This window comes from Urtica dioica, chromosome 5, assembly GCF_054948205.1.
Source record: "Urtica dioica subsp. dioica isolate 48M chromosome 5, U.dioica_male_clone48M_v1_H2, whole genome shotgun sequence".
Taxonomy (NCBI): Eukaryota; Viridiplantae; Streptophyta; class Magnoliopsida; order Rosales; family Urticaceae; genus Urtica; species Urtica dioica.
The window spans coordinates 43,144,805-43,159,092 of record NC_142760.1 but is presented as its reverse complement, the minus strand read 5'-3'; the positions used below and the strand labels follow the sequence as shown (position 1 = coordinate 43,159,092).

Genomic DNA, 14,288 nt, shown 5'->3' with positions numbered 1-14,288 from the left:
CGAGTTCCAACGCCCACCACACCAAATTCGACCGAATTGGAGGTTAATTTTTTTTTTTTTAAGGTTGATTTGAATGAAATTTAGAGGTGAATGATTTTTTTTTTTTTTTTTAAAAACTGGGAATTTCCGATGAAGATCATCGGAATCCGATGGATTCCGATGGTCTTCATCGGAAATTTCCGATGGATTCCGATGAAGATCATCGGAATCCATCGGATTCGGTCGGATCCGACCGAATCCGATGGATTCCGATGATCTTCATCGGAAATTCCCAGTTTTTAAAAAAAAAAAAAAAAATTCACCTCCAAAGATGGATTCCGACACGTTCCGACGAGTTCCGATGGATTCCGACACGTTCTGACGAGTTTCCGAAACCCTAAAAAACTATGGAATTTTTTTCAAAAACGATGCGAAACCCTCAAAATCGAAGCTAAACATATACCCAAATTCCTATAAAAAAAAAAAAATCGGGGCGTTGCCCCGAACCCCACGAGCTCAGCGGTGAGCTCGACCACCGAGAGTTCTAATCCTAGCGCAACCAATTCGAAAGTGACAAGAATTGTGATGAAGATGATTTGAAAATGAGAGAAGAATATGAGTTATTTTGAATTAAGGGTATTTTCGTCCAAAATTGGTACAAAAGTCCAATTTTAGATATTTTTTAACTAACGGGTCTAATTGAGATATTTCCATAACTTTTGGGTCTAGAAAATGAAATTTCTCAAACTAAAAGCCAATAATGTATGGTAATTTTAGTTCCCAAAAATATTATAAAAAAAAACGTAGGACTTGCAATTCATTCCATTGCCACTTTCATTGGGGGCTTAGATAATTTTTAAGAAAATTATTTTTGATGTCGGAATAGATTTCTCAACAATTACGAAATTATAGGTTATGTTTAATATATCGTTTTATTTACATTTATGTAAATCTCAAAAATTTGTTATATAAAAGTTTAGTAGAGCAGAAAAAACATAAGAGATTAAACAAATATCGAAAAGAAATACTTTATTGAATATTGGTCAAAGAACACAAGAAAGTCGAACTCAGCTACATGAGTTGACGAGCTCAACGAATGCTTCGAATACAATATTTACTATAATAACGATAATAAAAATAGATAGATATTTTTAGCTGAATCGATCTATTTATAGATGCAGTTGACTCATTTTCGTCGTCGATCTGGATGACATGTGGTGGGACTGGAGGTCTTCATGGAGCTTCATGCATGTTGACTTGAGTTGGTGCAGCCGAGAAGATCGAGTGAGGACTGCTTCCTCCGAAGTGAGCACGCTGTCAGTTTGGACTTGGTCCTGGTAGAAGACGTTAGACGAGCTGACTTTATTCTGATCGCGCTAGCGGACTGGACTTAATAACACAAGTGAGTTTTTTTTTTTTTTTTTTAAGGCTTGGGCTCAACTAAATAGTATGGGTGAATATCTTGTTTTTCAATTCTCTTATTTTATTGTGAAAATACTTCGTTTTATACCTTTTTATTGTTATTTACATTTTTATTATATTTTATTTTATGTTTACGGCTACAACTTCATTAAAAATATCGATAAAATCGTCTTAGAGTATATATTTATAGAATATTTTTAAATTAAAAGTATTTAGAGAATACCAATTTAAAATAAGTTATTTGTAAAATTTCACCTTATTGTTTCCCTCATAAAATAATGATGCCTGCGAAACTTTCTCAGCTAATTGAGTAGTCTTTGGTTACTTTACCCACACACCATATTTAAAAATAAATCAATAAATGAAAACTTCTTTTATATTCATCAGACGAAGTAAAAAGTTGGGGAAAAAAACAAAACTAAAAAGTGGATGGCTAAAGTTGGTGATTCTTTTCTTAGGTCCAAGGTCATGTTTCAGAAAGAGCTTAATACTGAGTCTAGATTAAATTGTACCTTTTCAGAAAGAGCTTAATACTGAGTCTAGCTTGAATTGGCTTTTGGCTCAGTTAGACACGCACAAAAATATATATATTAATTTTTTAATCACACTTTCTCTACAGAAAATGCTACTTTCGTAAAACACAATTTAGAAAAGAATTAAAGTAATCAATAAAATATATACCACCAAATACGTCGCATCAATCATTTACTTGTATGATCCTTAAAAAAAAAAATTATTGACTCAGAATGATTTCACAAGAGCCATTTATGTGATTCAAGGGGACTAGTCTAGAAGATTTTGAATCTTTTGGTTTTCGGCATTGTTATTTATTGACATATATATATCAATAAATTAATATCAATCGTTAACAATAACATATATATATGTCAACAAATCGTCAAACAAATCCAAATTTAAAAAAAAAAAACAGATTCATGGAGAGACTCAGAAAAAAAAATAGAAAAAGGTAAAAAAATAAAGCATAAAAAAAATTATATCTCCTCTTTTTTTTTAGTAAAATTGTCCATATGATTTTGATGAAAAATGTGAATTGAATTTTGAAATAGTAGTAGTTTGATCATTTTCTGTATACTTAAAGATGGGCTAAGCTTAAGGCCCAAAGGAATATCAGCGCGGGAAAGAAACACAGTCGTTTCACGCGTTTCGGCATAACTACGAAAAAAGAGCATAGCCATTTTATCCGTTTCGAATGCCGTTTCGACGCCACTCTTATCTTCTTCTTCAACAAATTCCATTACAGAAACAAAAAGTGCAGCGAAAATGGCACAGACACTATCTTCACCGATTCGCTTGCTCGTTTTCGCAGCGAACAACAACCACAACGAAAGCAGAAACTTCAAACATTCTTCTTATTCTTCGAAGACTACGAGTTCTGGTTCACGTAGAGGTATTCTCGAGAGCTTCTCCAAATACTCTATTCACTCTCACGAATTTTGTTTTTTTTCATCTTTATCTCGCTTCTCGAATGTCGAATTTTGTGTATTTCATGTTAGTTTCCGATTTCTTTCTCAGGCGCGACTCTCAGTCCTCTGCGTAAGGCTCCGAAGAAGAAGCTCAATTTGGAGGTCTCGCCTCATAGAGCCGGTGATTCATACGCGCTTCTTTCTTTGGATTCTTCATCGTCGTATACCACATTGAATTGAGCATAAGCTTTTAGGTTCAGTTTTTTTTTTTTTTTTTTTTTTCTTAGGTTTGAATTTGTGTAAATTGCAGTGTCTGCGGTGAGATTGATGAGAATAGAGCTAGGCGGTGCTTTCGCCGACCTGCTCAACGAGAAAGGGAAAGGCTCCGGCGAGAACGAGATGGCCTACGTCGAGAGGACTCTCGGTTTCCGCACAAAAGATCTCGAAGACCGCGATCTTAGATTGGTATAGATCTAAGAATTTGCCTTGGCTTGCTAAGATTTTTAGGATTTTGCATCAATGAACATCATTCGAACCAGCATTTTGATTTTTTTTTTCTTTGTATAGGTTACCGAAGTGGTCGGAGGAACAATCCGATGGAGAAGATATCTCGATCATCTGATTAGTTCGGTGTGCCATGATGACAAGACTTTCGGAAATATGGAACCTCTTCTTTTGCAGGTGAATCGCAGTTTATTTGTTCTATCGAATAGCTAACTTAAACGAGTTTCGTACTAATTCCTATGATCAGATTCTCAGAATTGGTTCGTACGAGATCGTTAAGCTAGATATGCCACCATATGCTGTTGTGGATGAGGTAAATGGTTCTTCCAAGGTGTTAATGTTGTCAATTATAGATTTTTTTTTTTTTTAAGATGAAAATATTAAGTGTGCTGTATATTTTTGTATGATTGTAGAATGTTGAGCTTGCAAAAGTTGCTCTTCGACCCGGCGCCGGAAACATGGTCAATGCGATTCTGAGGAAGCTAGTTGCACTTAAGGTTTGCGATTATCGGTGGTTCTCATTCTATATTTTTTTTTTCTTTTCATTTCTCAACATTTAATATTTTCTGCAGGAAAATAACTCTCTTCCTGTGCCCAAAGTGGAAGGCGATGAACGATCACAAGCACGTGCTCTTGCCACTTTACACTCTCACCCAGTTGTGAGTTCATTTTATCACAGCTATGTTTCCTCTCGTATGAATCTTTTATTTATTCACTAAAAATCTTCCCTTACTTATGTTTAATATTACGGCTCTGTTTATTTTATTTTATTTTTCCTAGGTTTATGTTTAATATTACGGCTCTGTTTCCAGTTTTAGGATACATTTTATTTTTTGTATTTGTGATTACTAGTTATTGTTTAATGGTATCTCATTGTCCAGTGGATGGTCAGGCGATGGGTCAAGTATTTGGGGAAAGAAGAAGCAGTGAAGCTGATGATATGGAACAACAGCGATCCTAGTTATAGTTTAAGGTTTTCGGGTTCCCTCGTCAACACTTAGTTTTTTTAATCTCTTTTACCGTCTTCAAGCCCAGTCATGAAATATCTCACTCCAATTTCGGTGCTAATATCAGGGCAAATAGAGCTAAGGGTATTTCAAGAGAAGAGCTTTTGGAAAAACTTGATTTGTTGAAGGTCTCGATTCTTCCTCAAAAAATTCCTCTCAGATTGTGACAAGTTTCACTCTTAAAAGTCGCATAATTTATTGCGCTATCGGCTTCTTTGATGTTTTCTATTCGAAATTCAATCCCCTTTTGTGATTTTTAGGTCCCGTACGAGCCTTCCTTGCATTTAAACGACTTTATCCGGATCAAAACTGGATTACAGGTATGCTTGTAAATCTCGGGACCCAAGTCCGTGACCTCTGGTACTTGATAAATAAATAAAAGAAAGAAAACCCGCTGAATACTGTGTGGTTGATTAGCTACTTACTTTGCCCAGATTATAATACAAGCGGGATTATTTAAAGAGGGTTTATGCGCAGTTCAGGACGAAAGTGCAGGTTAATATTTCATTCTACGCTAATATCATATTTTTATCGATATTTCTGAGACATCCAATCAAGAATTTAAAGGTTTCTGTTTGATACATTTGGTATCAGGACCTTTGTTTCCAGATTTATAACAATAGGATATTATAAGTGGAATCTTCATTCAGGTCTGGTAGTTTCTGTTGTGGATCCTCAACCAGGCGAGCAAATTGTCGACTGTTGTGCTGCTCCAGGAGGAAAGACCCTTTATATGGCATCCCATTTGCAAGGCCGAGGTAAATATTTGAATAATAGTGGTTCGAGAATGATCTTACAGTAATTTTTTACCTACAGTAACTAGAGACATTGGGTTGGGTTGGGTTTTTAGGGATGATATCAGCAATTGACATTAACGAAGGAAGGTTGAGAATCCTCAAAGAGACGGCCAAATTGCACCAAGTTGATGGTGTAGTCACTACTGTCCATGCAGATCTTCGTGTTTCTTCGGTAAGAAATCATTGTAAATGAAAATGGTTAGTCTAACTCTAAACAAGTGTCTAAAGGCTAATAATTTCATTTTCAGAAAACTGACACGGTGAAATACGACAAAGTTTTGTTAGACGCTCCATGTTCCGGACTCGGTGTTCTCTCTAAGGTGATTGCATATACAATTCCTTTATAACGAAATTTATGTCTATCAAGTTCGCGTTGTGTTTCTTAACCATTGGATTTTTGTATTTCTTCTGATATTTTGAAGAGAGCAGACTTGCGTTGGAATAGGAGATCGGAGGATATGGAAGAGCTAAAGAAGTTGCAGGACGAGCTCATGGATTCGGCTTCCATGTATGATTTTTTTTCTTTTTACTTCTCTATTTGTGTCTACTAAAATATTCAGACCAGTTTTACCTAATCCATTATTGAATGATCGATCATGGTATTAGTTACATATCCATAGATAAAAATGCGATGCAATTGCAAGTTTTTAATGCATTTATCGATCTTCATCCACAGACTAGTGAAGCCCGGTGGAGTTCTTGTATATAGCACTTGCTCGATAGATCCCGAAGAGAACGAAGAGAGAGTCTCTGCGTTTCTTCTCAGGCATCCTGTAAGATCCACATACTCATCCTGTGAAAAAAGGGTTTTTAACTTTTTTTTACCGATTTTTATTTAGATTTTTTTAAGGCATTTTCATTAATTTATTTACAATCGTAAACCGAGAAGCTAAATGTTAAGGCCAACCTCAGCCGGATGCCCCCGAGAATTTTATATTTGATTTTGACCCCCCTTAATTTTACCCTTTACACTTTGTTCGTCTTTGTGTCTCAGGAATTCAAGATAGACCCGGTTGACAGATTTGTGGGCCCGGATTTCGTAACGTCACAAGGCTTCTACTCCTCGAACCCGGTGAGACATTCTCTCGACGGAGCCTTCGCTGCCCGTTTAGTCCGACCGTAAACGAACCCTTGCTTGCAGTTCAAGAAAGCTCGCTCGCTCGCTCTTCGCTTCAGTCAGAAAAAAAAAGGTCTAAGATAGTCCCTCCAGAGTTTCACATGGCTGGCAAAATCTATAAGACGTTTCTTGAGTCAGCTTTGTGAAAATGTTGCCTCGCAGTTCCATTTCAAACGAGTGAGTAAATATCAAGAGAGAATCTTTCGATTTGATCGAGTTATGAGTCGACTAAGAGACGAATTAGAAGAGGCTTCAGGTTCAATGCCTGAAAAATAGGTTATAGCTAATTTGGTTGTAGCGGACATATTTGTTTCAAGAATATTGTGTATTATTTTAGAATAGTAATAAATAATAATAATTGAGTAAACCAATAAACAATTAAAAATATTAATTTAAGTTAAATGAATTAAAATATGTATTTCTAATCATGAATTGTGATTTAATTAAATTAATATAATGCTTAAATATTTAGTGTAATTTTGACAACAAATAAATAGTGTTACACTAAATTTGTGTATAATTTACGATGAGTTGCAGTAACCTGTTGCGAGTTGATTAAAAACATAAGAATATTTATGTCAAAATGTATATAGCTCCCAAATTTTTGTCATTTACCATAAACTTGGTGAATTTTGTGGAATTTTAGATATAGAAATTGAAGTTACCCAATATATATATATATATATATATATATATATATATATATATATATATATATTATTATATATATATAAAGGAATGTGCATGTTTACTGTTCATCCTGACTCAATTTCCTGTTACGCTATATTGAGAATCTGACATATATATACACACACTTAATATATCAAATTAGTATTCTTTTTGAAACAATTTTGTATCAAATTATTACATTGTCGTGATAAAAACATAAATTGAGGGACATTTGTGTACAAACCCCCAAATCACTAAACCCCTAAAACCTCACTGTCATCTCAAACCCTCTCTCTCTCATTTCAATCCCAATGCTCGCTCGAAGGCCATGACGACACTCCGTCCGACCGCCGCGCTTTCACGCGCGTTATCACGCGCCGCCGAATCATTGAGCTCATCGGCAGTTTCTTCTTCTTCCGAGGCAGCGGCGGCGGCTTTTCCGGCGAAGCAGGTGACGAAATCGAACTTCTCGGCGGCGCTGGTGGAGCTTCGCCGCCTTGTACGGACGGCGGACTTCGTGGCGATCGACGTCGAGATGACTGGAATCACGAGCGCGCCGTGGCGGGAGTGCTTCGAGTTCGACCGGTCCGACGTGAGGTACCTCAAGGTCAAGGATTCGGCTGAGAAGTTCGCCGTGGTTCAGTTCGGCGTTGTTCCGTTCCGATGGGACTCCAAGAGTCTCTCTTTCGTCGCTTATCCGTAATCTTACTCTCTCTCTCTCTCTCTCTATATATATATATACATACTGTATGTGTTTGTGTATGTGTATAGGTGATTTTATATTGATTGATTGCATTTGCATTTACTTGTTAGTTGTGAAAATTTCGAGCTTTTGGATTTGATATTGTACTGACAAGTGAGAAATTGAACCAGGATTGGGTTTTCAGCTGTATTTTTCTATGATTAAAAATGTAATGCCAGATATGAGAGTAGAGATGTAACCTGGAAAAATCATATCAGAATTGGCTTTATATTCGTGATTTCATTTTATATCGATTGATTGCACATTTGGAATGAGAAATGAGATAAACTTTCTCGGAATGGAAAATATTGTAACTGTATTGGGTTTTCACTTGTATTTTTGTATGATAAATAGATAATGCTAGAAATGAGAATAGAGATTTGAGTGACCTTGCAAAATCATATCAGAGTTGAATTTTTCTCAAGTTAACTATTCATATATATGTGTATTTACATCGGTGATTTTATAGATTAACTGTGTTTACATTTGCTTTTGAAAATTCCGAACTTTTTGGAGTGAAAAGTGAGAAACTTGCTTGACATGGAAGAAAATTGAAACCGAATCGGCTTTCTCAGTTGTATTTTTGTATGATTAAAAGATTATGCGAGGAATGAGAGTAGAGATTTGACTTCTATGAAACATTGGTCTTTGTAGCAAAATTATGTATATGAGAAATGGCCTTTTCTCAAGTAAACCTTTCATGCATAGTTCCAATTTGGGTTGTTATCCGAGAATCGAAATTTCACCTCTGGTAACATTGGTCTGTTTAGCAAAATCATATCATAATAGGCTTTTTTTATTGAGTATACTTTTCGTGTATATTTCTGAGTTGTATTGTTATTCGACAGACACAATTTCTACGTTTTTCCGCGTCAAGAGCTTAGCACGACGGACAACTCGTCTTACGAATTTCTTTGCCAAACTGCGTCAATCGATTTCCTGGCACAGTACCAGTTTGATTTTAATGTTTGCATACGAGAAGGTATAGACTCATTTCCTTGAATTCTTTTGTTGCTTTTCACCTCATTTTTTGATGTTGAGTATATTCTGATATTGTCATTATCAACCATAGGTTTTGTTATGTTTATTTGCCCAAGTTAGAAGCATATTCTAGGGGTGTTGTTTTTAATGGATATGACTAGTATTTGATGACAATATCAAAATATATTTATTTTTCATGCATATAAAGTTAATGGTTTAGAGATGCTCTCAGTTTCGGACTTTGAACAAGTTGGGTAATCTCAGGAATATCTTATTTATCCAGAAGACAAGAAGGTGAAATAATAGGACGTCTAAACTTTGATCACAACGATGAATCCCGTAACTCAAAAGTAGAATCGAAAGACGTGCCATTGGTCAGTATTTCTGATGTTCTGCCCCATAACTTAAAAGAAGAATCAAAAGACATGCCCTTAGTCAATATGGCTGATATTCTGTTCACCGAGCGAATGAAGAAGAGATTCAGTGAATGGCGTGATTGGTTACTTCAGACTCAAAGCGGGGAATCTCAGTTCGAAGGGATTCCGAACGACTCAAGGAAACAATTCCGTACTTGTTTCTTCAAAATGCGACCGGCTATTGCTCTGATTGGATTCACTTCTAAACAGCTTAGGTTGATTCAGCGGGTACGTTGTAACTTAGTAATCAATAATTTATTTTTGATCTGGTGTCTCTTCAAGACTGTTGCTATGAACCGTTTTACTTTTTCTAGGCTTACCGTTTTATCAACTGTTAACCCAATAGTTTTGTCAAACAAATGATATCGTTGATTTGATTTTTGCTCACATACGCAGGTTGCTCGAAAGAACTTCGAAGATCTGTTATATGTTCATACAAATGGAGAGAGTTGCGACTCAGAACACCTATTAGTCTATACAGACTCCGAGGACGACAGAACTGTGCTCATGGTAAGAGGGGTTTGATCTTTCAATGTAGAAGATGGATCTTTGAATTATTCCTTTGAATCCTCTCTCTCTCTCTCACAAGTTATTTGATCATCATTGCTGTTTGAATAACTTCTCATCTAGAATCGATACTGAAACTAAATTTGTGATTCTTTGTTCCTTGAGGACTTGAAACAAAACCCTGCTAGTGCTAGAACTGAAGAAGAGTCAATCGTTTATCAGTCATTTGCCTGATTCTTAAAGCTTTACATGTTTGGAACTGAAAAATAGCAAAGAAAAAAAAATGAATCTAAGCCAATGTTTCTGCGTCTCTATTTTTGGGTATAGAATGAAGTAAAGGACGAACGTTGGAAACAAGCAGAGACGAAGATCCAATCAGCAATTGGGTTTCGACATGTCATCGACCTCCTATCCTCAGAACAGAAGTTGATCGTCGGTCACAACTGTATTTTGGGTACACCCGCGAGTCACCTTTTTTTTTATATAAAGAAAATACTTTTGGTATTTTATTTCTGAATTATGTTTTACTCATACGATTTCACGTGTGTGAGTGGTTGCAGATATCGCACACGTATACAGCAAATTTGTGGGTCCTCTTCCCTCAACCGCTGAAGAATTCGTTTCTTCCATTAACAAACACTTTCCTCACATTATTGACACCAAAATACTACTGAACACTCATCCCGGTCTTCGAGCTAGAATGAAAAAGGCCAAAACGTCGCTTGCCTCGGCTTTCACAACACTATGCCCACACATTACTCTGGGTTTTCCAAACAAATCTCTCCCACAAACTACCCATGTCAACATCGAGGTTGAAGTGGATGGCACTAGGTTTGAATTTCCCTACTTTACTTGCTCAACAATCTACTATCTCTCAGTGCTTAAAACTAGTTCTTGAGTTCAATTTTTTTTTTTTTTTATCAGGTCATCCAAATGGAATTCGGGAGTGAAGCACGAAGCTGGGTACGATGCTTTCGTGACGGGCTGCGTATTCGCTCAGGCTTGTCGCTTCACCGGCGTCGAGTTCGATCTCCGTTCGGAATCAGAAAGCTTGGCGTTACACGAGAAGCTTCAGAAACACGTCAACCTTCTGTACCTGAGCTGGACCAACGCTGACATCATCGATCTCCGCACGGGCCACAAGGTCGCCGAGCCGTTCGAGACTCGAAAGCGATACTCGAAGCTCGTCTTCGAGAACACCGTCGTGATCTGGGGATTCCCGAGGAAGCTCATGGCGAGAGACATAAAAAAGTCCATCAACGAAGTGTTTGGGTTGAGCTCTGTTACTTCGATCTATCTATTGGACAGGACCGCGGTTCTCGTCCACTTTGCCAGACCCGAGCTCGTATCGGAGTTCCTCGAGCTGAAAGAGAGGCTAGAGAGAGCCCGGGACCCGATATCGAGCTTGAACCCTGTCACCGAGATCTTAGAAGGTGGGAAAACTCGAGCCGCCGGTTACGAGACTTACAAGGAAATCTGTTGCTCGCCTCTCTCGAAGCTACTGTTCGCCGATCAAGCCGAGGCGTTGATCGGACCGGAGGCGCGAGCGGACGAGAATCCTCCGGTCCCGAATCGTCCCGAGAGAGCCGATTCGGAGACGCTGGGTGAGTCGAGAAACGGTTCGTTGAACGAGGACGATGATCGTGATCGAGTACGCGGCGAAGACAGTTGTGTGAGAGCGAGGGAATTCGGATATTTGAACCGTTTATCTCTCTCAAGATCCTAATGTGCTGAGATCTTTTTGTGATACAGAAAATCTAGGAGTGTAGAAACATCAACAGAATTGAACGACGTTTCAACAGAATTGAAAAAGTAGAGCCATTTCATTTTATATTTTATTTATAAACGAAAAAGTATCAGAATCAACGTGGATTTTTTTATCACCGCGATTACATTTTTAATTGCATTCACTCCTTGTTTTAAACAAGGATTAAAATGATACCGAGATTCTGATTTTTCTGATATATTGACTACTGATGGATATATCGACGAGTATCACTTAACAATTTTAATACCGACTGCCGATGATATATCGACAAAAATTCTATAACAAAATATAATTAAAATAAACCCAAAATATTTAAGTCTCCAAATCTTATAATTAATTTATGATATAATTTACAAAATTATTTTAAAAATTATTACAAATTTAAATTATGATATATAAAAAGATTTGTTTTTTTTATTTTACAAATATATATGATATAATTTAATAAATATGTACATAGAAATAGATATAGGTATTGTCAAATATATATATATATATATATATATATATATATATATATATTTGTGTTCTAACTTCTAAGTATAAATAAGGAAATATTGATAATAAATAAAATAAGTAAAAGAAATAAATAAAAAAAGAAATAAAAATTAAAAGTACAACATACATGATACGTCAGACTTTTAGCAACGTACAACAAGGTTGCCGAAAGTTAATCTACAATTTTGCAATTCAAACTCTTTCAATTCCAACAACGGAATGACAAATATTTTGCAAAAATAAACATACTTTCATATTTTGCAAAACTAAACATACTTTTCATAGTTCATCATACTTCAAATTCAAACCAAGATAAAGTTTAACATAAATATCAAAATTTTAAACTAAGATAAAAGTTCAACATCAAGTACCATAAGTAGAACATAAATTTATTACAACACGTACGATAAAATATAAAACACACTACTTAGTAATTATAAGTGTAGTGTCTGGAGTGTCTCGTCAGTCGTTAATGTCCTTCATGTTCAGGAGTTGATGGTCAAGCGACTTGACTTGTTCATGAATGAAGAATCGGTCGACTTTTTTGGCCAGTCTTTTCTTGACCCCGGGGCGCGATCTTCTTGGATCGGAGGACCCCGAAAATCCACTGAGACTTTCGTCTATTTCTTCGTCAGAGTTCCCTAGACTTTTTCGAAGGTCGGCTCACATCGACTCACCTTAACTCTCACGTTGCTTCTTCTTTTGAGAGTTATCGCAGAGTAACTCTTGCAATTCCTCCTGTGTTTCATGAGGAACATTGTCGCACTTCTTCACACTTTTGTCTTGTCCAAGTTCGCCAAGTGGCTCTTCACACGAGTGATTCCACCACCGCCTATGATTTGCTTTTGCTTGCATTCGGTCATCCTTCGACGAGCTCGTAATACTTCCGTGCCGGGTCGAAAGTTATACTTCATCATCATAATCATCAATTTATCATTATATTCATTTAAAATCATCATAATCATCAATTTAACAACATATTCATTATCATAATCATGAATTCATCAACATACTCATCTAAAATCAACATATTCATCATCATAATCATCAATTCACCATTATATTCATGGATTAAAACACAATAAAATTAAAAATAAAAAAATAAAAAAAACCCCAAGTCCGAGAAATCCGAGTGGTCGGCGTGGAAACACCATATCCGAAAGAAAAAAAAAAACCTCAAGCTCAATATGTTTATTATTGGGGATTTTGCTAGATTTTTTGTTCAAAAATGGGCCAAAAGTCTAATTTGAGATTTTTTGAACGTAAAAGTTCATCCAAAATATTTTACTAGTTTTTAAATCTGAAAAAATGAAAATTTTCTTTTACTATGGTTATTCTTTGCCTCTTATCTTCTCAGGTAGTGTGGTTTATTTAGGTTGTTATAGTTGTCTTTGATGATTTCGTTATTATTGTAATTTTGGTCATTGGTAGCATTAATTATTTTTTTTTATGATTTAAAAAAAAATACAAATTATGAATATTATTATTATCTTATACAAGCTTACTAAATAATGAATCATCCCAACACTCATCAAATTATATTATACTTGAATCCTTTTCACTGTTATTATATAGTTTTTAAAATATACATAATTATGATTGAGCTTATAAAAGTCATCGAGATTCAAGAAAACGGAAATAGATTTTATTTTATATATTATTAAGTATTTTGTAATTGGTAGAAATATAATAGATGTGGAAAGAATTTTGAGAAAGGCCAATTATTAGTTTTATTTTATACCTAAAGAAGCTCTCTCCCAAGAATTCTTAGACGAGGTCGATTTCGTCAAGTACCAGGATTATCACTTCAACAAAGTCTTGATCACTACAGATCCACTGAAAAATCCGGACCAATGGCTCGTGATCACGAATTTCAAAGACATTAAGAGATTGGTGTTTAAATTAAATCACGTCATCGTCGTTGACTATAAGACTCGACTTTATTCAATAGACCACTTTGGCGAGATTTACTCTTTCAACTTAGAAGATCCCTACAATTCAAAATTAGAGCCAATGTCTCCGACTTATGATGATTTATCTGAAAGAGTTCCTCGAGTGACAACATATTTGGTCCAAAAAAACAGGTTTATATGATCGAGAGTCACAACAAACACGACTATGAGCGTTCCGATTACGTTGAATATACGGTGAAATTTGGAATATTTCGATTGAATCTTAATACCGACGACTTGAATGAGGTGAGTAGTATAAAGACAATGTGATATTTTTGTGAGATATCTCTTCGATTTGCGCTCTAGCTTCTAAGTTCACTAAGTGCAAGCGAAATTGTATTTACTTACACTCATTAAACAAGTGGTATCAGCACCGTAGAAGTGTACCACATTCTAATTTCTAAACGTAAAATCTCTCCAATTTCGGTTGAGCCCACTTTAAACTTATATTGAAGATTTATTATTATTATTATTTTAGATTTTTTTTTTTTGGTATCTTTAAGAG

General features: G+C 35.8%; 2 protein-coding genes across 3 annotated transcripts; both read left to right on the top strand.

Moving 5' to 3' along the window:
• Positions 1 to 2,638: 2,638 nt before the first annotated feature.
• On the top strand, positions 2,639 to 6,683 carry LOC149398786 (NOL1/NOP2/sun family protein / antitermination NusB domain-containing protein). 2 transcript variants are annotated; one of them, XR_016297296.1, is made up of 17 exons: positions 2,639 to 2,809; positions 2,935 to 3,006; positions 3,136 to 3,290; positions 3,393 to 3,506; positions 3,577 to 3,642; positions 3,743 to 3,826; positions 3,902 to 3,988; positions 4,211 to 4,302; positions 4,404 to 4,464; positions 4,597 to 4,656; positions 4,771 to 4,831; positions 4,987 to 5,094; positions 5,187 to 5,305; positions 5,382 to 5,453; positions 5,563 to 5,641; positions 5,810 to 5,906; positions 6,128 to 6,223. XR_016297296.1 is itself a non-coding variant. In XM_089616063.1 (17 exons), exons 1-17 carry the CDS (start codon positions 2,683 to 2,685, stop codon positions 6,254 to 6,256), a joined length of 1,590 nt encoding a protein of 529 aa, XP_089472189.1. In that variant the 5' UTR covers positions 2,642 to 2,682; the 3' UTR covers positions 6,257 to 6,683. The 2 variants fall into 2 exon arrangements, 1 of the variants encoding a protein (XP_089472189.1); XM_089616063.1 differs by having other exon boundaries at positions 2,642 to 2,809; positions 5,556 to 5,641; positions 6,128 to 6,683.
• Positions 6,684 to 7,161: 478 nt separating this feature from the next.
• AHG2 (Polynucleotidyl transferase, ribonuclease H-like superfamily protein) lies at positions 7,162 to 11,447 on the top strand. The gene is made up of 7 exons (XM_089615977.1): positions 7,162 to 7,618; positions 8,510 to 8,643; positions 8,907 to 9,286; positions 9,455 to 9,568; positions 9,893 to 10,019; positions 10,126 to 10,396; positions 10,490 to 11,447. Exons 1-7 carry the CDS (start codon positions 7,248 to 7,250, stop codon positions 11,289 to 11,291), a joined length of 2,199 nt encoding a protein of 732 aa, XP_089472103.1. The 5' UTR covers positions 7,162 to 7,247; the 3' UTR covers positions 11,292 to 11,447.
• The last annotated feature ends 2,841 nt before the right edge of the window (positions 11,448 to 14,288 follow it).

Excerpts from the sequence above, each read along its gene's own strand:
- AHG2 (XM_089615977.1), top strand. The coding sequence starts at position 7,248 with ATGACGACACTCCGTCCGACCGCCGCGCTTTCACGCGCGTTATCACGC. Across the intron at positions 9,287-9,454 it reads AGCTTAGGTTGATTCAGCGG|GTTGCTCGAAAGAACTTCGA; the intron begins GTACGTTGTAAC and ends TCACATACGCAG. Across the intron at positions 10,397-10,489 it reads GTTGAAGTGGATGGCACTAG|GTCATCCAAATGGAATTCGG; the intron begins GTTTGAATTTCC and ends TTTTTTTATCAG.
- LOC149398786 (XM_089616063.1), top strand. The coding sequence starts at position 2,683 with ATGGCACAGACACTATCTTCACCGATTCGCTTGCTCGTTTTCGCAGCG. Across the intron at positions 3,507-3,576 it reads TGGAACCTCTTCTTTTGCAG|ATTCTCAGAATTGGTTCGTA; the intron begins GTGAATCGCAGT and ends TCCTATGATCAG. Across the intron at positions 4,303-4,403 it reads GATCCTAGTTATAGTTTAAG|GGCAAATAGAGCTAAGGGTA; the intron begins GTTTTCGGGTTC and ends TGCTAATATCAG.